At 38.7% G+C, this 24,715-nt stretch overlaps 1 protein-coding gene across 3 annotated transcripts in view; it reads right to left on the reverse strand.

Moving 5' to 3' along the window:
- Window positions 1–20,589, reverse strand: part of FMNL1 (formin like 1) — a 91,516-nt gene extending 70,927 nt beyond the window's left edge. For 2 of the 3 annotated variants that reach the window (XM_087917468.1, XM_087917467.1), the window contains exon 1: window positions 18,731–20,583. In XM_087917468.1, the coding sequence (XP_087773594.1) occupies window positions 18,731–18,886 (156 nt within the window). In that variant the 5' untranslated portion in view covers window positions 18,887–20,583. Of the gene's footprint in view, window positions 1–18,730 lie in introns of all 3 variants that reach the window. The other variant, XM_087917469.1, reaches the window with a different exon arrangement.
- Between the last annotated feature and the right edge of the window lie 4,126 nt (window positions 20,590–24,715).

Consider the following 24,715-nt stretch of genomic DNA (forward strand, 5'->3'; position numbering starts at 1 on the left):
TCTTCGTTCGAACCCACCACCGCCTTCGATGAAACTAAGGCGCGAGGAATCCTTCAGGAACCAAACGCCGCTTTCCAACCAGAAAAGCTCACCCGGAAGCGCTTTCTCGTTGAAACAGGCATGATATTCCCCTCTGAAAAAAAAATCTGAAAAGTAGCCAGGGGTGCAGGGGTTGCCTAAGCACCCACTAAGCATCCAATCAGCTCCCTGACCTGACCTCAACTAACACCCCCCCTTTCTCTCTTTCCTCTCCCCCCCCACCTCCCCTCCAGGTCTTCCCCAGCGCCCCCTCCCTGCACGGAAGCCTCAGCTGGTGCTTTCGGGCTCTTCCTCGCAGGGTGGCTAGATTGTATTATTGGTTTTATCTAATCTCTTTTAGCTTTATGATGGTTTTTTCATATTTGTTCTGTGGCAATCTCCTGTCTGTCCCTTTTTTAATTTATATTTTGTGTCTTTTGTCTGTTTGTTTCACTTATTTGGTATGTCCTGTGTTTGTAAGGGTTTCCTTTTCTTATTTGTCTAGTTTTCTTAATTACTTAGGCTTTGGTCTATAGGGATTCTTTAATACCTTTTTTATTTGATTCCTTTTCCTATGTAAGTTTGTTTTATGGCTGGCCTGATGTTCCCCTTGGGATTTTCCTGTTTGTGTGACACCACTGTCTTCGTGAAGTTCCCTTTCCACATGTATATTATTTATTACACCTTAACCTATTATTAAGGTCTCTGATAAGTTCAAGACAATCAAAGAAATGTCAATAAAATCAATAAAAAGTAAAGATAAAAGATGCTAAGTACAAGGAAGTGAGGGATCTCACTCTCCTTCACCAAAGGCGCAGGTGAAATATATTGTCTCCAAAAATGTTTTGAGGCACTCAATTCCTTAGTTCTCAGTTTCTGCCTTTTGTACTCAGATTACAATTGATGGATTTGATAGAACAAAAGACTACCTGTTGAATAGGACAGCCCTGCTGGGCACTTCATACAAAAAAGTTGCTGGATCTTGAGGCCTTCTGTAAGAAGTACTTCCTTTCTGCACTACACTGAAATGAAAATAGAGTTTTGGGTGTGGGCATATATTGTATGTAGCACTTGGGCAGTGTGAGAAGACATCAACAGGAAGTGGGTACTGTTTTGAAAAAAAAAATGTGGCTTCCTAGCCTACAGCCCCCAAATTGTAAAATTAAGAGGTACATTTGCCTCTGAACTCATTATTTCCACTTTACAAATACGACAAATTATTGTTAATGAACTGATTTTCTAGGAATGTTTTTATCCATATCAAACTAGTATACGAACTACAAACAGGTTTAACCAACATGTATAATGATAATGATGATGATGATGATGATAATAATAATAATAATAATAATAAGAAGAAGAAGAAGAAGAAGAAGAAGAAGAAGAAGAAGAAGAAGAAGAAGAAGAAGAAGAAGAAGAAGAAGAAGAAGAAGAAGAAGAAGAAGAAGAAGAAGAAGAAGAAGAAGAAGAAGAAGAAGAAGAAGAAGAAGAAAGAACTGGAGAAGATAACAAAATACAAAGATCTACAAATAGAAATAGAGCAACTATGGCAATGGCAAGCAAGGGTAGTACCAATAGTAATAGGCACCTTGGATGCAGTCCCAAAACAGCTAGAGCACCACTTGAACACCATAGGCATTGACAAATTTGCCATCAGTCAATTGCAGAAGGCAGCTTTACTTGGAACAGCTTCCATCCTCTGGCAATATCTGTAATACCACCAAACATCCAAATTTGCCTATCCCGGGTCTTTGGTAAGGATTCAATAGTTAGACAAAAATGCCCAACCCAGTCTGAACATCTGGCTGACTGTGTGAACAATAACAATAATAATAGGTCGATATCTAGGATGCTGGCAGCAACCCGTATTAACCATTAAACCAGTCAATGATATCTGGGGTGCATTTTAAAATGTTCAGTTAAGTGAGTGTCATGTTTAAAGAATAAGAGACATAACAACAAAAAACTACCTCACTTGGAATTGCCTATATACTCAGACATTATTTGAACAGCTCTTAGGACTTGAACTGTTAAGTTTTTACCAGTCCCAGACTGTGAATCAAATTGAAGATTAAATTAATAATAGTAGCAGTAGCAGTAGTAGAAGACAATGATATCCGTAACAGTCAAAAATCCAGATTTGCCTATCCGAGATCCTTGGTAAGGACTCAATAGGTAGACAAAAATGCCAAACACAGTGTGAACATGTGGCTAACATGTAATAATTATGATGATGATGATGAAGAGGAGGAAGAGAAAGAAATTAAAGAAAGGGCTAAATTCTGGCTGCACAAATGCCTATTAGGCCAAAATTGAGAATGTGACAACAGTTAGCAAATGCCGTCTTTGAAGTTAGCTCCTACAAGAAGATTGCACAGAATGTCTACAAAGCAACGGCAGGCCAAGGTACCAGAAATGATACGTTGGAATATCTGCATTTGTCTGTAGGCAACAACCAATCATCTTACAACCTTTCAAACTTAGGACAGCCATGTAACAGGTGCTTTATGAGCTGTAAAGCATCCCTGGTTGCTGTAAATTGCCATGCTGCCTCCCCCTAACTGTCATGTGACTGCATGTCAGATGAACCAGCTTTACAACTCATTGGGGCACTCCATGGTCCCATGACTTTGATTCATGATGTTTTTCCGAGTTTCCAGGGAAGAACACCCATTCACACAAAACCATTCCCTTAACAACAGTGACATTCACTTAACAATCACCCTGAAAAAGGCTGGAAAATTATGTCCAGTCATATGGATTCCTCAATGTACAATTGTAATAACTTACTTCTTGGCTCAATAATGGTTGTAAGTTGAGGACTACCTGTAATAGAAAATGAAGAGGCTACAGTGCTCTAGGTCTAGGACATTAGAGTTCAAACAGGCAACCACCTACTCCATAATACTCCAGACTCACTAACTGTGGATAAGAAATGTTTTGAAAATCATTCCGAGAAAATATTGTAAAAGTGATTTAATGATTTAATATAGGAAGAAATGGGTGACCTTAGCAGGGGCTTGGATCTGCTTTACTTTTGTAGTGCTAATCACCCACTATATCCAGCAGCTAACTTACCACTTTTGGCCTTTTTGCTTCTGGAACTACATAATTTGTGCTTAATTGCATGTTTAATAATAATTTTAAACTAACAGCAGTATTAGAGAAAAGGCGTACAATTTCTGCCATTTCTGATGAACTGTAGTAATAGTACATTTCTGATGAAAAGTAGTAATAGTAATAGTAGTAATAGTACTACTAGTAGTAGACAATTTGGACAAAAATGCACTGATTTTATCTATCAAGCTAGATAGGAACTTAGAGAAATTGTTATATTATACTATAGTATAAAGTATTACTATTACTATACAAAACTATGATTTTAAGTATTAATACTACTATACCTATACCTATAAATATTGCCATTACATATATTGTACTGTACTGTAATATATATTTCTAGTTTATATATTATATAGCACATATTGTTATACTCTACTATATTACAATACTACAGTCCATCACTGGGATCTTTTCAACTGTGTTTCAGTTAAAGTGAGGAAGTTAAATATTGTTATTAGACCATATACCAAATCTTAATTAAAATGGGACAGAGGTGCAACCTGCCCCCCATAACATTTTATGCATATAAAGTCATCCTATTATGGACTACATACTTGCTCCTGTACTATTTGTGATCCCTCCATTCAACAGGTATACAAGTTAAGAGCAAGAGCTAGTCCTGGAAACAAGAGATAATACCCGGCATAAGGTGATATATATCCTGATAGACTTACTACACTGGTACTTAGTTGTTAGATATATCTAGCAGATCCACAGATCTATTCTCTGGTTGCCTCTGTTTTTAAAGATTTCACGTGAAAAGATTTAAAGATTTCTCTTCCTCAAGAGAATAGAAGCAACTCAAACCATATGGAACAAGAAACTGATATTGGTTACTCTGCCTTATATTCAATATTACAATAATATAATATTACAAATAGTACCAGTAATATTAATTAAATTAACTTCAAATGCATCTTCAGAGCATTCCCCTGAATCTCCCAAAACAAAATCACCTGGAGAACAGTCAGCAGTATTGAACTATATTGAACGGTTCCCATTCACAAGTCTCATTCCCTTCCTTAAAAAAACAGGCACAGCAAACTGGGCAATCTTGCGATGTCAGCACAATAGTTTTCAGCCTCCTGCAATGTGTATATAATAATGGTGGACTTCACCTGCGTACATTGGCAGGATTATTTTTATGTTTCAATAGTCAGAAAAATATCACTAAAAAGTTCAACAGCCAGAAATATTGCAAATTCTTGCCTTTGTTCTTTTGTTTTATTTAAAATACATGACCAGATTCTGATTTTTTCCTCGCAGAGCAATAATAAAATATTGTTTAAAAAAATACTATATCTTATTGTGAAAAAAAAAAATCAGACTATTTCTTCTGCTGTGCCTTCTTTCATTAGCAAAAATATAAGAAAGAGGTAATGGGAAAGAGGCTCTTAAAATGAAATGAGCAGAATAGTACCTTTTTTGCTTAATGTCTTGGCTTTTAGAACTATTAAGGAAACCACCGGCTCCATTAGCTGAAAATGCAAGTGATATATATTCTCCAATCACAAAAGTCAAGTAGCATAATGAGGAAGCAGGACTGTAATTAACTATAAATAAAGCCAAATAGACATGGCAACCAGAATTGACAATGGAGATATTGAAGTGATGGGTAATTTTTGATTTTTAAGGTTGACCTTTAATGAGAAAGGAACCAGCAATTTAGGAAAAACACACTGCAGCCTAGCATTTGGTAAAGGAACAACAGAGGGCGTGGGACAGATATTCAGCTATCATATTGGTGTCTGTATATGACGAGGATTAGAACATTGCAGGAAGTGGTTTTCCTGTGACGGTCTATGGAAGTGTAAGTTAGACTTTGAAGAAGCAAATTAGGAAGAGTTTTGTTGCTTTTTGAATGTTAGCATTGGAGAAGATTCCTGAGAATACTATGGGTAGCCAAGAAAGCAAAGAAAATAGGATTATAGAACAAATCAATCCAGAGTTCTCACTTAGGTGTAAATGATTAACCTCAAATTATCCCATTTTAGAAATATTGTGCAAATATCCAACTCCTTTGGGGAGTCATAATCTAGAAAACGCAGAAGGAAATTTTAAAAAGGGGGAAAGCCACAAGGTTGATTAACTCGATTGTTGTAGTGATTATACATTTGAAACCCTGAAAAACTAAGTTCCGAACAGATAGTTCTAAAAAGGGTCCATTTATGTGGATGTTAACAGCACATTGATAGCTCCCAACCAATCAACCAACTAGAAAGCTCCAACTTCATAATTCTCTCTTCATAAGAAGATTGGATATGGTTAACAGACTAGTTTTTAAAAGCCTGGAAGCCAGATCTAGCACATAAGGCATTGATTGCTTAAAGCACAGCTTATACCTACATACACCACTAGAAGATTTCTGTTTTGAACATACTGATGCAGTAATCATCTGGTGTTATATGTGACACATAACATACAAACATTCCTAGTTAATAGCTTTGCAAATTAGCCTGCATAGTTGAAATGCTTTATGTCAGATCAGATCATTGGATTATCCAGTTCTGCATTAGCTACTTTGATTGCCAGAATCTCTTCATGGTTTGTTTTCTATCCTAGCTCTCCAATTTTCTATTCCAGATATGGCAGGGATTGAGCATGGGAACTTTGGCATTGTAGAGATTGTACTTGGCAACTACCTTCTCCCCAGTTCAAGTCATGCACAGTGCTACTGAAGAGAATCCATTCACATTTCTAATCAATATCATTATATCCAAGTTGCATCTTTGCACCTGGGGACTTGCCCATAGTTACTGTTGTTGCATAAAAAGTGGACCAGCATCACAACCAAAAAGGGAAAGAAAGCTTTTATTTATATAAACATGCTGATTTGAACTACAAAATTAGATTATAAAAACCATATAAAATTCCTCTGTAGTTCTTTCAAAAAATTTGGACAGCTGCTGGCATACTACATTTGTCTTTGGCAGTGATCAGTTTCATCTTAACCGTTTACTCTTCACCACATTTCCTTAAAGTTATTGACAAACGGTCCATATGCTTTTGCAAGAGCTGAGCTCTCAAAAGACGGAAATGTCTTGCACAAATCCACTTCCTGTTCACGAAGAGTATGTGGGTTAACATAAGCAACTGAAGTTTGAAAACTTATTAGATGGAACCCTAGCTACATCTAGCATTACATTGTTACTCCAAGCTGACATACTGTTCTTTCACTTCACTCTTATTCATCTCCTGCTCTTCTTCAGGACCTGTCTTCCAGGGAGAGACCCAGGTTAAACAGCTTCTTGGCTTCAACTCATATTGGCTCTGATCTCAGTAAGGGAAGAAATTATGTTGTTATTCCTCCTATCATTCTTTACTTATGTTGTTCCCAATATCTCGCCCTTTCACAGGATGTGACAGAAGACATAGGACTTAAGCCATCAAAGTGATAAATTATAATAAGATTCTTATAATTAGAAAATGATTAGTTGACAGAATATGTTTCAGTGCATCAGCCTCAAGAATATCCTATATGTGTAGCAAGGCTTCTGAGCCTCAACTGATGCCGTTTAGATCCCTGATGCAGTTCAGAAATGAGAGAATGACTGAAGCCAAGTATTTTGCTTGCCTCCTGGAACAAGTAGTCCTCAACCTATGACCACAACTGAGTCCAAAGTTTATGTTGGTATGCGAGACCATTCAGTGAGTTTTGCTCCATTGTATAACCTTTCCAACCACAGTTGTTAAGTGATTCACTGCAGTTGTTAAGTAGTAACACATCTGGCTTCCCCCATTGACTTTGCTTGTCAGAAGGTTGTAAAAGGTGATCCCATGACCCTGGGACACTGCAACCTTTATAAATACATGCCAGTTGCCAATGCCTCAATTTTAATCATGTGAACATGGGGATGTTGGAATGGTTGTCTAAAAAATGGCCATAAATCATTTTTTTCAGTGCTGTTGTAACTTTTAACAGTCACTCAATTAATGGTTGTAAGTCAAGGACTACCTGCTTGCATGAATGTCTTGTTGATGGCCATGGTTACTGTGGCAACCAATGTATGGGAATATCCATGACCTGTTCTCAAAATTCCAGATGGGCACATTAGCACCTCCATAGCTAAGGGCTCTTGTCTGAAGTGCTTCACTCTGTAGCACCTTTCTGATTCAAAATTTGGGGAAGGGGAGAAGACACTTGTAGCCCACCCATATTTTCCATCACTTTCTGTGTCTTTTCTTTACCACTGAAAAGAAATCCCAGAATAACTTTCTCCTTTCTTTTCCTTTTCCTTCATTCCTGCCTGCCTACTAAAAGCTGTGTGTTTAGAAGCAGTCCTTTTGTTTGCTCTGTTCCTTTATGACATGCAATAATTTAATCATTGCAAAAATAATTCCTTTGCAATCTCAGTGCAGGTTTGAAACTGTAAACAGAACCCAAGAAAGCAGTTTATCCAATACGAGTGTGCAGGCGCCTATTTCACACCTAATTTTGAGTGTTTTATTATCAGGGTGGGTTTTTTAAAAATATAACCTGCAGGGACCTTTTCAGATTTGACCTAGTTTAATGAACTTCTTGTTTTGAGGGCTGTTTTATTTCTGAAGCTTGAAATGATTAAAGCACCAACTTTAAATCAGAAAATGTGGCTTAAAGGCAACTTCGTTTTTTAAGCTACATTGCTTATATTATTGCTGTGGGAATATAATACAAAATATAAAATACCTTTTCCTTAATAATGGACAGTAATAATCTCTTAAAACTAGGCATTCTTTCACACTTCCTTCATTATCACAAAAAGGCAGTGGTCTTCCATTTTTAGTGATACGTTTAAATTTAATCAGTTACTAAACTGGCTCAAAGACAGATGAATAAGAATCTCTTGGGGAGTCTGGTTCTTTTTAAGTTTTCTAATTTTGTAGGATTTGGCTCAGTTGCCCAAGCTTGTTCATTCATCAGGTACCTGAACTTGTAGCACACTGACATCCAAGTCACGTGGCAAAGGAAAGGACAGGTTTCAATTTCTTTCACCTCTTGCTGAATGAGCAATCGACCTGTTCCAGATTATAACGGCAGGAATAGGGAGACTGAGAACCTTCAGCTCTTACGTACTATATGTATAGTTCCCAACAATCCCGATGAGAACAGTAAATCTGGAGAATGATAGAATTTCATCAAAATCTCAGTGGTCATCTCTGTCTCTAAAGAATCAATTTTTCATACTCAGATTATTCTGAACCTTGATCCCAATAATGTCCGGTCTCTGGAGATTCCAATAGTGTCTGTAACAAACTGTAACAGTTGGGCTGGTTAATATGTGGACTACAATATTGCAGTAATGTTAAGATTGACTACCATTAGGTGTACAATCTGGAGATGACTTTGTTTAGAAAATTTAATATAAAATAGAGTTCCTTAGCCGTTAAATGAGAATATATTTAAAGGTATTAAACAAGTATTTCCCAAACTGGTTCAAAGTCAGTTTAAAATTCTACATGGCTAAGGATGCAGATATTGGAAAAACCATCTACAGGTAGTCCTCAACATACAACAGTTTGTTTGTGACTGTTCATAGTTACAACAGTACTGAACAAAGTGACTTATAACCATTTTTCACAATTATGACCATTTCAGCCTAACTATGGTCACATGACCAAAATTTGGATGCTTGGCAACGGGTTCATATTTCTGATGGTTGCAGTGTCCTGGGGTTATGTGATCAGCTTTTATGACTTTATGACAAGCTAAGTCAATGGGGAAGCCAGATTCACATTACATTACTAATTTAACAACTGCAATGATTCACTTAACAACTTCCTATCACAAAGGCCATAAAATGGGGCAAAACTCACTTAACAAATGTCTCACTTAGCAACAAAAATTTTGGGTTCAATTGTGGTTTTAAACTGAGGACTGACTGTACTCCCATACCAACTGGCTCACTTGTTTAAGTGAGGAGAGGTCTTTCCTCCAGGCAGCTCCCACCATTCAAAGTAAAACAGCAGAAAAAGAGAAAACCATCCAGAGAAACCTACCTATTAACACTATTGCTATCTTTTGGCACAGAGTTCTCACAAATGACCAAGCTCAGATTCTCAGATTCTTTGGAACACATTATGTAAAGATCAAAGTTTATAATGGGGGTCTTATATTTCCTTCTATAAGTAGAAGAGGAGAGGCTGGACCCAGTTAAAGTGGCAATTAGAGGTTGGAAGATCTGAAAGAGCAAGTTAGGAATAGACTGGCATGCAGAAAATCTATCTATGTGGTTGCCAAGACACCAACACAGTGGTACGTAATCAGTATCTTCTGGCACAGGAAAGATTGTTTTTCTCTGCTAGACTTTTCAATGGATTCAATGGATCTTCCCCAGTTTGGCATCCCCCTAATGCAAGGGTCTTCAAACTTGGCAAGTTAAGACTTATGGACTTGAACTCCCAGAATTCCTTAGCTAACATGACTGGAGGAGGAATTCTGGGAGTTCAAGTCCATAAGTCTTAAAGCTGTCAAGTTTGAAGACCCCTGCCCTAATGTATTGGAAATACAACTCTTGGAATTCCCAGCCAGGGTCCCATTGGGAATTCCGAGGATACCATACTGTGTGTATTTTTCCTTCAACTTAATATATTTTATTTATAAATTCTACCTTGTTTTTTTATGGAATGGCCTAGAAGCTCTACTGAATGGCAGCAGGTAAACTTTTCGATTAAAGATGCAGCCTTTTAAAATACATAAATAATGGATTTCAGTGCTAATGTTTATGGAGGAACAAGCTCCATTTAACAGTAAGGTTTACTTTGGAGTAAAAATATATAGGATTGTACTAATAGCTTGGTGAGAGATTTATAACTTGAAAACCTCTTTACCTGGATAATAGGTTTGAGCTTCTCCACCTTTAAGAATCAGTGGCTAGCAGGTTTCTTCCCCACCTGCAGTTTTCCTCCTCTTTTCAGAGACAAAATATTGAGAGAAGGGACGACAAGACAGCTGTCTGATAACGTTACCTCGGGAAAATCAAAGCAACTTCAAGGATAGGCAGAAAAAAGCTACTGTTGTGTAGACCAAGCAGTGTTGGTTTTGCCCTTGATAAACTCACGAGAAATAAATCATGAGAAATAAAAGGTGGGACAATTTCACATGCAGTTGAGAAAGTAAATAATAGAGAAATCCCCAGGGATTTTGATGAAAAGCTGCAGCCACAAATGGGATGTTTGTGAACACCTGGCAAAAGAGAAATGTTCCAGAAAGCCAGAGTTCTTCTGCAGCTTTCCTATGCAAAGGGCAATTCCTAACCAGCCTTATACAAAACGAAAAGGATGACTTGGTCTCAAATATGTATTTTAATGGTCTATTGGGACAAAGGTTCCACCTGATGGAAAGCGAATGGTTTCTCTTGGGCATTAGCTTTCCATCATTTTGTAATGGTGGATTATATGAGCTTGGTTTGCCTTACCTGTGTCTTGTTTTTGGTTTTTTAAGCTATCTTCTGCTTTGATAATATGTACATAAGGCCACCAAGTTGCAATTTGTGAAACAGGTGACCATATAAGTTGATTAAATAACTCAATAAAATTCTGATAGCCCCTAGATTCTTGACCTTTTCTTACAATTAGTAGCTACACAGAGATACACAGGCTTTCTAGAGCCCATCACATAACTATCCTTTTTTTTCTTAGCATCAAACTGAAGGTATTCACCTTACATTTTAAAATTTTAGTTTTTCATCAAAAAGAACATTTTACAGCTATTGAAAATTATTTTTCATAGCTTTTCAGAAACCAGGATGACTCCAACGGGAGATATTGTTATTAATATTAATATCATTTCTATTTTAATTAAAAATCAAAATTTCTAATAAGTTATGATTTGCATGCAGTAACAAGACCAATCTTCCTCTTGAGTAACAATGTGGCTGAAGAAAAACATAGAGAGTAGTTGAACTGTAGTCATGTTTTATCTTAGATAGCTCTACAGGACTAGCAGGTATACAGTTATAGCAAAGAGATAGATATGGTGGCCCATTATATTTATTATTATTAATAGTTGTAGTAGCAATGGTATTAGCATTCCTGCAATTAAGCAGGGAGAATCATTTTTCCAAAATAATTACTTGACAGTGTTTAGAGTTGGAAGTGTTATTTTTCCCCCTGATTTAAATAAACTAAAATTAGCAGATTTTTATTTAGTTCATTTTCCATGGGGAGCAATTGGAAATCTTTTTTCCAATTTTGGGGTAATTTGCCCACAAATGTTAACAGGGCAAACTTTTGAGGACTACAGAAATTATATAAAATGGTTTCAAAGCCATATGAGGTGCAAGGATTCCCATCTTTGTACCAGTAATTGCTTTAGTTTGCCAGCAGCAATTTATCCAGAGATCTGTGCCAGCTTTTCCAACTAATGCTTTCTATATAGGTTAGAATACCCCACTAGAGATGATGGCTATGTTCTGAAGATGAGAAAAGTTGTTCTAAGCACTCTCGGCAGCAATTAGAGATTTCCGTCAATAATTAAGATGACACCTGTACACAAGGGAATTTCAGCAACCAGAACGGAAAAGTTAAGGTATCTTTCAAGTCAGCATCTTCCATGTATTGTCTTCCTATGGAATTCCTATTAATCCAGGCAAGCCTTTGTTCATTTACCTAGATATGCCAGTAACAGTGTTTGATTTCCAGGTAAGCTAGTTATGACATTGTAAAGAGTATTAAACACCAATAAAAACTTCAATGCAAACCTGATTGAAGTTGATGTAGTCTGATAGGATTCATGCTGGACTTCAGTAGACTGTCAGTGGGAGGCAGAGTGTCTGAACGATATTACATTTATATTCTAGAAAGCTGTAATGTTTGTAAGGGAACAAACCATAATATCTTATTATATATTTAGATAGGTAGGCCACTTAGAAATGGTATTGATTGAAGCAGCATATAAACCTAATAAAATAAATAAATCATAAAGCACACTCTTCAAAATAAACTATTGCCTAATGTTAAGCAACCTTTCCTAATTGTGTCTGACGAATACCCTGAATTCCTTTAAAAAGTCCTTAGATTTTGCATGAATTCTTTTTTTTGCAAACAAGTATTTGCATTTCTTACATAAAATATATTTGCATAGAGTTTTCAAGTGTTCAGTGTTTCACTTGCATTATCAAACTGTAATCTTATAACAATCCTGCTAGGTCACATTATTATCCAGGAGATTACAACGGGAGAATCTATTAATTGGGCTTCAGAGTAAAAGGCACACAGTGTTAATGGAGTATCTATCCATTCATTCCTGGAAACAGGTTCAAGAGTCTTACTATCTCTATAAATCTTCCCTTGGTGCAAATACAAAGAGGAAGGAAAGAGGTGACAAAGAAAATAATCAGCTTTTGATTATTAAATATATTGATGTTATTAATGCTTAGCAATTCTTTAAATTTCGAAATGATATTTTATTTCATGTGTGAGTGCAATCCTCAATTTGCAACAGTTCATTTAGTGATAGTTCAAAGTTACAACGGCACTGAACAAAGTGAACAAATCACTGCTTTTCACAGTTTTTCACATGTGACGGTATGGCTGTAACTTTGTCGCTTGTATCCTTACGATTTATATTGACTGTTTCCTAGTATGATTTGATTGCTTATTGTAACCTATGACTATTATTAAGTATTGTACCTTATGATTCTTGACAAGTGTATATTTTCTTTTATGTACACTGAGAGCATTTGCACCAAGACAAATTCCTTGTGTATCCAATCACACTTGGCCAATAATGAATTGTATCTTATGTCTTACAATTGTTGCTGCACCCCCATGGTTATATGATCAAAATTCAGACCCTTGGAAATTGACTCAGATTTATGACTGTTATAGTTCCCAAGGTCATGTGATCACCTTTTGTGACTCTCTATGGGGAAATCAGATTCACTTAACCATAGTGCTAACTTAACAGCTGCAGTGATTAACAACTGTGGCCAGAAAAATCATGGGGGAAAACTCACTTAACAACTTAGCAACATAAATTTTGGGTCCAACTGTGGTCGTAAGCCAGGATTACCTATAGCAGCACTTGTCTGGCAATGATGGTATGGCAGCTTTAGAGGGCAGCCTGAGATTTTGAGAAAAGTTACAGTTAATTTTACAAATTTGAGACCAATGCTACAAATCAACAATTCTGCACACTCCAAAGTATCTTTCTGGAATCAGACCCAAAGCGTTTTATAGCCCTAATTGCAATTCTGTAAAATAAGATAAGGAAAACACAGCAAGGAAAAATGGGGGCACTTCAATTTCCCCCAAACTTGGGCTTTTTTTTTCCCCTCTGAGGCATTAAAGCAGGGGTGTCCAACCTTGGCAACTTCACAAGTTTTAAAGTTGCCAAGGTTGGACACCCCTGCATTAAAGTATCTCAAGACAACTCTGTTCTCATCTATCCTGTGTGATCTGGCTAGTTGAAGAAATCCCTGCAGCAATGGAAATAAAAAGTGGCACAGAAATATATTTTTTGTTACTTTTTCTCCTTTAATATTAATAGTGCGCATAAACCTTTGATCCTGAATGACAGCCATGACATTGATCCTCACATATTACTTTGCAGACCAGTGGAATCAGTGAAGTAGTCTAAGGGTGGAGCAAGCGATCAATTTCATTTATTTATAATACCCAAACTTTTTCAAGTGTGTATGTATTTCTGGAACAAAAGTAAGCCTCCAATTGCACTTAATTTACTAAATAATATTGTTTATAAAGTGTTTTTTTCTTAAAAAATTAAAATGTGCTTGTATAAATTATCTCCAAAAATTCAATCAAGTTGTTCTCTGGTCTAGAGTGGTTCTTATGAAAGAATTACTATTAGAGTCATGCACAACCATTCTATGAGAGTCAAAGGAATTCTATATTCAACCCATTTGATTCCTGGTCCTGGATAGAAACTACAGAGAAAAATGCCCTGTTTACTTAACTTCTGGAGGCATCCCATGACCCCGGCTGGAAAATGATGGATCCTTGAGGATAAATAGCAGGAAGGATGATAAATGTACATAAAATTACACATGGAGTCAAGAAAATGGATCTTTCCCCTCATCTCTAATAATACTAGAATAGTAACATTTAATGAACATGAATGGCAAGTCAAACAAAAGTAGCACAGAACACATGATTCGAGTTAGAATTCATTTAATTAATATATAATAATGGCTACCAGCTTGGATATCCTTAACAGCAAACTAGGCAGATTCACAAATACCAAGATTATAAACTAATTGGGGGTAATATGCTAGGATTGAAGAGTCCCCAGCAAACGTTCTCAGGCCCCTCCAATTACTGTTAACGCTCCATAGAAGGAAGAGACATGGGTATCAGATTTGAACCCCAGGAGCTTTTAGCCAGGGTTAAAATTATGTGAACATCTATATGGTTTTTCTAAGAACATAAGCAGGGAATCTTTGAATAACAACTTCTAGGACTGTGATGGCGACCTATGACACCTGGGCCAGAGATGGTACGCGAGCCATCGCCCTAGCTGCCATGCATGCGCACGTGGATCCCACCAGCCAGCTGGTCTTTGGGTCTCTGACATTAATGCACAGGGGATGGGGCACATGCACGGGGGATGCGAGCATATTGCATTTTGGGAAGGCACGTCTGTGCACGCTTTGAGCATTCAGTACCAAAAAGGTTAGCCATCACTGTTCTAGGAGAAAAGATGGTTGCTCTCATTCTTGGGTGATTCCTAGCTAATTGGCCACTTTGGGAAAGTAGCCATCTCCTTATCCAGTGCTTTCTGGATTACACTTATAGTTTGGTTTGCATACACCATCCATTCAGATAGTATAAAAATACAGCCCCCTTTGTTCCAAACATATGCAGCTTCCCTGTAGTTTTTCCATAACTTGGTTTCCTGCTGTGTTTTTTTTTTTTTGCATTAACAGATGAACTGAGAGTGCTTTCTGAATCTTAGGAATCAGGTTTGTCTTATCTCAGTGCTGTAATTATCACTCAATTGTTTAGAGCTATCCAGATGTCATACCTGTTCTTCCATAATATGTTATGGGTGAAGATTTATTTTGTTGGTGGAAATACCCTATAAAGCCCACTAACTATTCTTTTCTGAATTCCAGGAGTTTAAACAAAATGTAGCACCAAGCATTCTTTTTCAGTGACAACAGGTTTTAATATGAATTTCAACACTTATAAAAGGACCCTCTACAATCAAGTCAACTACTAGTTTTCCCAAAGGCTATTTTGTTCTGAGAAATTGAAATACTCCTATCTCAAAATCAGATTGCTGACAAGTTCAACAGCAAAACAATCTTTCCCTCTCCATGGATTGGCAACGAATGTGAAAAGAAGTATTAACCAGGATGTTTGACTATCATTGCTTAGGTAGATCTGTATTTGGAGAGAGTACATCACATTATTGGGTTCCCATCCCAAGCAGTTAAAAAGTAATTTCCCCTATATTTTAATTACAGATACTATTTTCTAATTTAGCATTTCTATCCTCTATCCTTTTGCTTTGCAGAAGTATTAGACTATAATTCCCAGAAATTCTATTAGCATATTGGCTGAAAATGCTGAAAGTTGCAATCCCAAGTTGTAGGGATGTGATTATTCAGAGGGCTGCTCTATTGCTAGCAGGACAGCAAATTAAGTTACTCCATATTCATCACACAGATTTTTGCCTCGGAGGAAAAAAAATGCCTTTGAATGATGTAGAGGGAGAAGTGCTTTGTTTTCATTCATGGCAGCTAAAAATGGGAATCGCTGGACCATATATAAGGGCATCTCCATAGAACTATAGTCCCAGTCTGTTTTTCTTAAATGCTGTAAGTGGCAGTGTTGTGGCATTCATGTTAAAAAAAAAAAGGGGGGGGCAAAGTTGAAAACTTTTTGTTCTGTGTAAAATAATATGTTGAAATGGGCAGGTGAGGGAGATTGAGAGGGAGCGCTGCAGCAAAGTAATAACAGGTTTGGCTTATGATTGCTGATTACCTCAATTGTCCCACTTTGAGAAAAGTGACATGACCTTGGGCCAGAAAAGTTGAATTTAACTATCCTTTACACCTGATTGTTTCTGAGCAACTGTGTCAATTACACAGATTCTGATAACTTGCTGATTGGCTCAACAATCAATTTTTCAGAAAAACAGTTATTCTTTTCTTCTTCAAATTTCTGACAATCAGTTTTACACATTCAGGAAAGGATAATTTACAACCAATCTTTTGCTCTGCATAAAACCCCATTGAGAATTGAGGGTCTGTGAACTGCAAATTTCAAAGCTTCCTTGCTTAGTCAATGCACATTTTTTAAAGGAACATATTCCAGGAACATGAACATGAAATTGCTATGCAGCAATTTCAACCAAAAGTTCAATCATTCTCAGAACTTGGATAATAGCTTTTGAAAGAATTCAGGAGAGTTGAACTAATGTTCACTATGTATAGAAAACAGATTGAAAGTTGCATTCCTAATTGTTGCAGCCTAACTTATGCTATTATACACAAACCCAGTTTTTGGTTTTACAAGAAGATTTTGTTAATATAGGGTTGTCCTCAACTTATGATGAATTTTTGTTGTAAAGTGAGAAATATGTTGAGTTTTGCCCCATGTTAGGCCTTTTTTGCCACATTTGTTAAGTTGCAATTCTTAAATTAATAATGGTTAAATGAATCTGGTTTGTTGTTAAGTGAATCTGGTTTGTCATTGACTTTGCTTGTCAGAAGGTTGCACAATGGGGTCACATGACTCCAGGACATTGCAACCATCATAAATGTGAATTGGTTGTCAAGCATCCAAGTCACGTGACCATGGGGGTGCTGCAATGGTCATAAGTGTGAAAAACAGTCGTAAGTCTTTTTTTCAGCGCTCCTGTAACTTTGAATCATAACTAAATGAACTGTTGTAAGTCGAGGACTGCCTGTAATTATGGATATGAAAATGAACATTGACTTTTTAATGATTCTACAAGAATTATTAAAATAAGGGAGAATAATCTGCTTTTAGTGATTTATGAACATACATTTCTCAACATCTACAAATGAAAAAAAAAAGCTCATTCAACTCTATGCTCTTTGCTGACAATACCCATATCTCCTGCTTTTCAAATTAATCCTTTTTTACAATCCAGGCATCATCTCTCCAAAGATATCTTTTGTTATTCAAAATAATGTTCAAGCAAACTGGCACAATAAGTATTTAAATTATTGATTATAATAGAGCAAGTACCATTTCTGGTTGATCCTAAAAAGGTAATACCCACATATCTATGAATTTACACAAAATGACACACAAAAGAGCAGGAGCTATTCTCCAGCTTCAAATAGAGAACTATAGATCATACATTGCTCTGCCACCATCTTCTATACTAGAGAGCTGATCATTCATTTCAGGATACTTAAAATAAAGCAAACTTCTTTCTGGTGGCAGGCACATGATTATTGTAAAGCTTTGGAGCAAACTAATAGGATAAGAGTAAGTTAGTAGTTGATTAAAAAAAAACCGTGAAGCTATCCGGTACAAAGTTCAGTTGTGGTTCTCAAAGGAGTTTATTTTCTATGTTTTTAATGTGGCTTGCCAAGGATTTGTTTTGTCACATCTAAACTTAAGTGCTCAGAATGCTGTCTCCTTAGAGACAAAATCCAACAAGAACCTGAAAATACCAAATCCAGACACCACCACCCCTTTCAAATATGGCCAGGCTTTTTCAATCCAGTTTTCTCCATTGTGTTGGGATTACAATTCCCTTGAAATCTCAGCCACCATGATGAAGGCAGAGAACGACTATGCAGTCTCAAGACAGCCAGATGAGCCAAGAAGGCTGCTTTAGGAACATAGCTGTGACAGCAGCATCCGAGATGAAGCGCTGCTCTGTAGAATTTGGACAGGGTAACCTCTTGGGGGAGGGAGGGAGGGGGGAGGACATTATTCCCAGAACTGGGTGGTGGTGACAATGGGTAATGTAGTTCAACTTCATTTAGGCACTCAAGGTTACAAAAGGGCAGTGGGGAACCGGCTGTTTTACACTAACATCAATTAAGAAAACAGGAAAAAAGGGAAGAGCTATCTTTTCATGAAGCGGGTCTGTGGTCTACAACAGACATATATTTCTGGAAACATTAGGAAAGATTTAAGCTCCATGGGGAACTGGAGGCAACGTAAGAACACACACCTCTCCAGATAAATGAACTACGGGAGCTGTTCTCACTTCTCTCTCCTCCCTTCATAGTCACATCCTCCCTCTAACTTAGATAGGGATTCTAACAAGACAGAATATGGGTCTGTTGAATTCTGTTCCTATTCATTCGACTATTTTATTCCCGTCACAGATTTTCAGCACGAGAACAGCATTTCATGTCGTTTTAATCAGAGAGAAATGTGGCACAAGAAGTGTTAATGATAACATATAACCCACCCACAGAAGTCTCAAACATTATCACATTACAAGTCATGGATACTTCAAAGCGGTCTACATCGACTATCTCCCTGTTCTGCACAAAATACCTTTTCCCCTTGTTAGGCTACCTCGCCGTCGATATCCGTTTGATGTTAAAGACCCCCGTCCAATCTAACACAATGATGAAGGGGAAAGGAAGGTGAAGTTAAAAATTGGCTTTTGCCTCGGTAGAAGGTTGAGCCGGGCTTCCGAGAGACTTACCAGAACAAGTCCGAATCGTTCTTCCAATTCCTCAGCGTTGGGCATAGGTAGTTTGGGGGGTGCAGGCTGTTTGGGAGGTAGAGGCGAAGAAGCAGTAGGTTGGGTTTTAATCTCCTTCGCTGGAGACATTTCCATGCTGCTGGCTGCATTGCCCATTCTCAGATTTTTAAGGTTACAAAATACAATTTGGAAAAAGCTTGCGAGTTGAAAATTCCCCCGGTTTTCCCCTGAAGCAGAAAACAGTTCAAGGGGAGGAAGAATTTCCTATAAGAAAAATCACACCCATAAAAAACAGGCGGGAAAAAGGTGGCCGGTGTTCCAGAAACTCCCTACACGTGCTTAAAAAATCTTCAAAGGCAAAAAGGAGCCGTGATGGTTGTCCATGACTTTGCTCTGGCGTTTGGAGTTACCGGAAACAGGAGAAATAACGGCCGCGGCGGATTAGAGGCAACGTCGCCCAACGAGGTGACCGCTGAGCTCTGCTCCTTTGGGGCCACCACCAGGCAGGAGAGCGCTGCCTCGCGCTTTCCTACATTCAAACTGATGGGTTCAATTTCCACGCGAAGGTAGCAATGCAACTTTTTTCAGAAAAAGGAGGTGCATCCTCTGATCCGCTGCAAGCGGCGGAGAGAGACAGCGCGTGGTCGCTCTTGAGAAGGCGAGAAGTGACGAGCTTAACTTCCCCCTCGCCTCCACCCCCAAAAGAGGAAGGACCGAAAACGAGAGCACAGGAAGTCACAGTGCAGGTGTTTGGCTTGGAATAATAGTGCACCGAGAATAAGCTAGCGGCAACTTTTTCTACACCGCTGCGCTGCAGGTCCTCTTCTCTAGAGGTCGCAGGCGAAAACGTTAAATCTCTCCTCCGGTGGCTTCGTCCATTGGCACTGAAGGTCCGCGTTGGGCTGAAAGGCAGAAAGCAGCCGCAGAGGGAGCGCGCGGATTTTGCAAAGACAGGGATGGGTAGATGGGGAAAGCAAGGGAAGAGAGCCGAGAGGGTCGACGCAGCTTGCCCATTCCCCCCCAGGCAGGAGCCTTGGCCTGGAAGGGAAAAGGAGACGCCTGGGAGAAAAAGGACGGTGACGAAATAGCAGAGTCACCTGCTAGTGGAATGAGGGTCTCCGGCAGCAATAGCAATCGAGACAAGGGACGGGAGGAGAGCTCCCTGGGTCTCAAAGCCCATGGATTCCCGTTCGGAGAGTATTATTAGCTTCTTCTTAATTCCTTTTCAAATTGGGTAGGACAAGATTCAGAATTTTTGTTAGGACTGCAGGTTTTGAAAGCCAGGCTCTTTACCCTAGTCGGCGCCTTCCAGATGTGCTGGACTACAACTCCTATTATCCTCAGTCGGCAAAAGTGAGGGTGGGGGGCGCACAGGTGGAGGAAGGCTGTCTCTGAGAGTGGGAAGACAAAATTGAGCCCTACCCTGGGACAAGAGAAGAGGAAATGGGCAGTGGTGGCCCGAAGTAGGATATATCACATCCATCAATATCTATTTTAGGATGTAGGGTACATCTATACATATAACATTAGAAAAGGGAGAGGAGGGCGGAGGAATCACGTGCCAAGGATGGAGGGGCTTTAGGTTCCTCAAATCTTCGCCACCTTTTGAAGGGAGGAAATAGACGTCATTTTGACGCTAAGTGCACGCATCCTGCGCCCGCGCCATCATCCTTTCAAGACACATCCCGCAAAATTGCTGGATAACCTCGTCTCACACGGCCCAGTTAATCTTCCCAACAATGGAGGCAGAAAGGTGCAACGCCGGACGAACAACATGCATTATAATTTCTATAAACCCACGTCGCTAAACCAATTTGCATTAAAGGACATCAGCATCCTCCAGTCTCTTTCGAAGCAGCCATGGTAGAGACGCGTTCCATCAAAGTACACCCGAAAATTCTCCCTCTAGCGGCAGATGGTTAAAATGACTCTCCTCAGCAAACTTTTAATGGGAGCCAACTGATATCTTCCTTCACATCCAAAAACTGTCGGGTGTTAAAAGATCCCAGTAGCCTTCTGATAGAGTAAGCCCTAATTAGCCTGACTATTGATTAGACCTGCTTAGATTCCTAACAGGAAAGAAGTGGAGGGCACTAAAACAGGCAAAGGCAGAGTTAAGTTTTCTAGATTTTTATTACAATTTTTACTTCCACTACAACATTCTGCCAGAGCAGATTTAGCTCATGAATTATCAAGATGCAGTAACAAAATCACAATAGCCCAAGGAAGGCAAGCAAAAATGGGAGAGGCTACTGCTAAACAAACTTGGCAAGATTCATAGTACTTGTGATTCTGGTTTTGCTTCTTAAAATCTGAGCAATTACCATTAAATTAGAACTCTTCTAACGTAATCTTTTGCTCTCATAATAGTCAATCTTTGAAAAGCTCAATAGTACGATCATACTCCCATTATTGGTCAAAAGCAGCTGCCATTGAGATTCTAATGTTAAACACCATATACAGCAGTAAAAATCAATAGCCATACTGCAGAACTGTGATTTACTACCGTATTGTCCACAATGGGTAAGGTTTCTTATTCTCCAATTGTTCTTAAACTAACCCTTTGAGGAAACTTCCTTAAAAAAATCTGGCCAGTACTCCTTCCCAATTCCATCCTGCAATATAGTTTTCCTATATTAAGAGTATTATATTCCAACCCTAATTAAACTTATGAATGCTGAACTGCTTTTACGCCTATCTTGTACTGTGGTAGCTTATGATAAAACAGAACATGAAAGGTTCGTGGAGTTACTTAATATTCTTAATGGCAAGCATCAGCTGGCAGAAAATAGGAAAATGACTTTTCTTTCAGTTTCAGGAAGCCACTCTTAACAAAATTGATGGACAAGTCTGTCCAGTTGTAAAACAACTCATTGTGTTTATTCTGGTATGTTTCGTTTTATTTCACTTCTCTCCCTGCTTCATCCCAATGCTTGTGAACCCCCTAGGACAAGGACTTTTATCTCTTAATTTTATAAAGTACCATATATGGATGTGTATTTGTAAAAATACACTTTTGAAAAATGCATGTATTTCAGTAGCTACACTATTCAAAACTTAAGCAAGTCTTTTCAGTCTTTTTTTTTTTGGTCAATACTTCCTAAGGCTAGGAAAGATCCATGTGAAAGAACTTCTCTCAGTTCAGAGCTCCTGAAAATGTGTTTCTCCATGAATCCTGTCCAATTATCAGTACATACAAAATGAAAGATATTCAACATAGACTACCAAGACAAAGCACAGTGTTCTCCAGAACCACCATTGAGCCTAACCCACATTAGAACAGACCCAGGCATTTTTATCTGCAGAATTCTTCACAGAATTGTCTTGGGGGATTTCTGAACACTGCTAACATTTAAAAGAAGCAAGCTGTAACAAAATCTTTATAATATGAAATTGACATAGATTCCAATAGTAGTGGAAGAATTTTTTCCTATCATGAAAATGGTTATTTTCAATAAGATACTCTTCACCTTTGCTCTAATCTTGATAAACTAGAAGCCCAAATAATTCATCCTTCCTCACAAAATATATGGGAACCACTTTGATCTAGTGGTTAAGGCACTAGCCTAGAAAGCGGGATACTCTGAGTTCTAGTCCTGCCTCAGCCATGGAAACTACCATGATATAGGGCCTGCTGCTTTAGTTAAAATAGGAGGAAGGTGTGTTGGATATGTCCGGCACCTTGAGTTATTCATAAATTAAGATGGGATGTAAATAGATAAAAATCTTCAGATATTGCAGCCAATAATACACAACTGAGCCCCACAAAGGCTGTAAACAAGTTTGCTTACGTTGCATAAATAATATTCTACATTACTTTTTCTGAACTTTTAACAAAATAATCTGATGTCTTAACTACTGAATCAAGACTTTTAAATACAGGATTTAAATCTGGGGAAAGGGCTCATTATAGTTATTTATGGAAACAGGAAAAAATAAAACAGGTGATATAGGAAAAATGGGGAAGTTGGGCAAGATTTCCTGAAAAAGAGCCAATATTAAATTTAGCCCTCTTTCTATATACACCTCAGTTGTACTTCAAATACAAGCATCAATAGAAGAGAGTATTTGTAGCTAAGGGTTGAATTATTTTCAGGCTAAAGATGTTATCTAGTTTAACAATGAACCGTCTGCTAGGAAACATGTTCAGAGAGCACCAAGGACCCCACAGTACAACCATCTTTTTTCTCTATTAATTTCTGCATTTGTGTTGAAGGAGACACGTACCATACACATAGACTTGTTCTTCAAAAGCAAATGTGAAGCTTACCAGATGGTAAATTCCAGATGACTTATAAGTAACCAGCAAATGAAATATACACTGCTCAAAAAAAATAAAGGGAACACAAAAATAAGACATCCTAGATCTGAATGAATGAAATATCCTTATTAAATACTTTGTTCATTACATAGATGAATGTGCTGACAACAAAATCACAAAAAAATTATCAATGGAAATCAAATTTAGCAACCCATGGAGGTCTGGATTTGGAGTTACACTCAAAATTAAAGTAGAAAAAATCACTACAGGCTGATCCAACTTCGATGTAATGTCCTTAAAACAAGTCAAAATGAGGCTCAGTAGTGTGTGTGGCCTCCACGTGCCTGTATGACCTCCCTACAACGCCTAGGCATTCTCCTGATGAGGTGGTGGATGGTCTCCTGAGGGATCTCCTCCCACACCTGGACTAAAGCATCCCCCAACTCCTGGACAGTCTGTGGTGCAACGTGGCATTGGTAGATGGAGTGAGATATGATATCCCAGATGTGCTCAATTGGATTCAGGTCTGGGGAACGGGCGGGCCAGTCCATAGCATCAATGCCTTCGTCTTGCAGGAACTGCTGACACACTCCAGCCACATGAGGTCTAGCATTGTCTTGCATTAGGAGGAACCCAGGGCCAACCACACCAGCATATGGTCTCACAAGGGGTCTGAGGATCTCATCTCGGTACCTAATGGCAGTCAAGCTACCTCTGGCAAGCACATGGAGGGCTGTGCAGCCCCCTAAAGAAATTCCACCCCACACCATTACTGACCCACTGCCAAACCGGTCATGCTGGAGGATGTTGCAGGCAGCAGAACGTTCTCCACGGCGTCTCCAGACCCTGTCACGTCTGTCACATGTGCTCAGTGTGAACCTGCTTTCATCTGTGAAGAACACAGGGTGCCAGTGGCGAATTTGCCAATCTTGGTGTTCTCTGGCAAATGCCAAATGTCCTGCATGGTGTTGGGCTGTAAGCACAACCCCCACCTGTGGATGTCGGGCCCTCATACCACCCTCATGGAGTCTGTTTCTGACCATTTGAGCAGCCACATGCACATTTGTGGCCCGCTGGAGGCCATTTCGCAGGGTTCTGGCAGTGCTCCTCCTGTCCCTCCTTGCACAAAGGCAGAGGTAGCGGTCCTGATGGTGGGTTGTTGCCCTCCTACAGCCTCCTCCACATCTCCTGATGTACTGGCCTATCTCCTGGTAGCGCCTCCATGCTCTGGACACTACAGACAGACACAGCAAACCTTCTTGCCACAGCTTGCGTTGATGTGCCATCCTGGATGAGCTGCACTACTGAGTCATTTGTGTGGGTTGTAGACTCTGTCTTATGCTACCACTAGAGTGAAAGCACCAGCAGCATTCAAAAGTGACCAAACCATCAGCCAGAAAGCATAAGAACTGAGAAGTAGTCTGTGGTCACCACCTGCAGAACCACTCCTTTATTGGGGATGTCTTGCTAACTGCCTAGGCTTTCCACCTGTTGTCTATTCCATTTGCACAACAGCATGTGAAACTGATTGTCAATCAGTGTTGCTACCTAAGTGGACAGTTTGATTTCACAGAAGTGTGATTGACTTGGAGTTACATTGTGTTATTTAAGTGTTCCCTTTATTTTTTTAAGCAGTGTATTTAGCTCAATATAGGTCATTATCTGATAAACCTACAATAACTGATATAAGCCTATCAATGTAGATATCCCTTCTATTATGGTTC

Source organism: Pseudonaja textilis, chromosome Z (genome assembly GCF_049901715.1).
Source record: "Pseudonaja textilis isolate UNSWEBS1 chromosome Z, rPseTex1.2, whole genome shotgun sequence".
NCBI classification, from domain to species: Eukaryota; Metazoa; Chordata; class Lepidosauria; order Squamata; family Elapidae; genus Pseudonaja; species Pseudonaja textilis.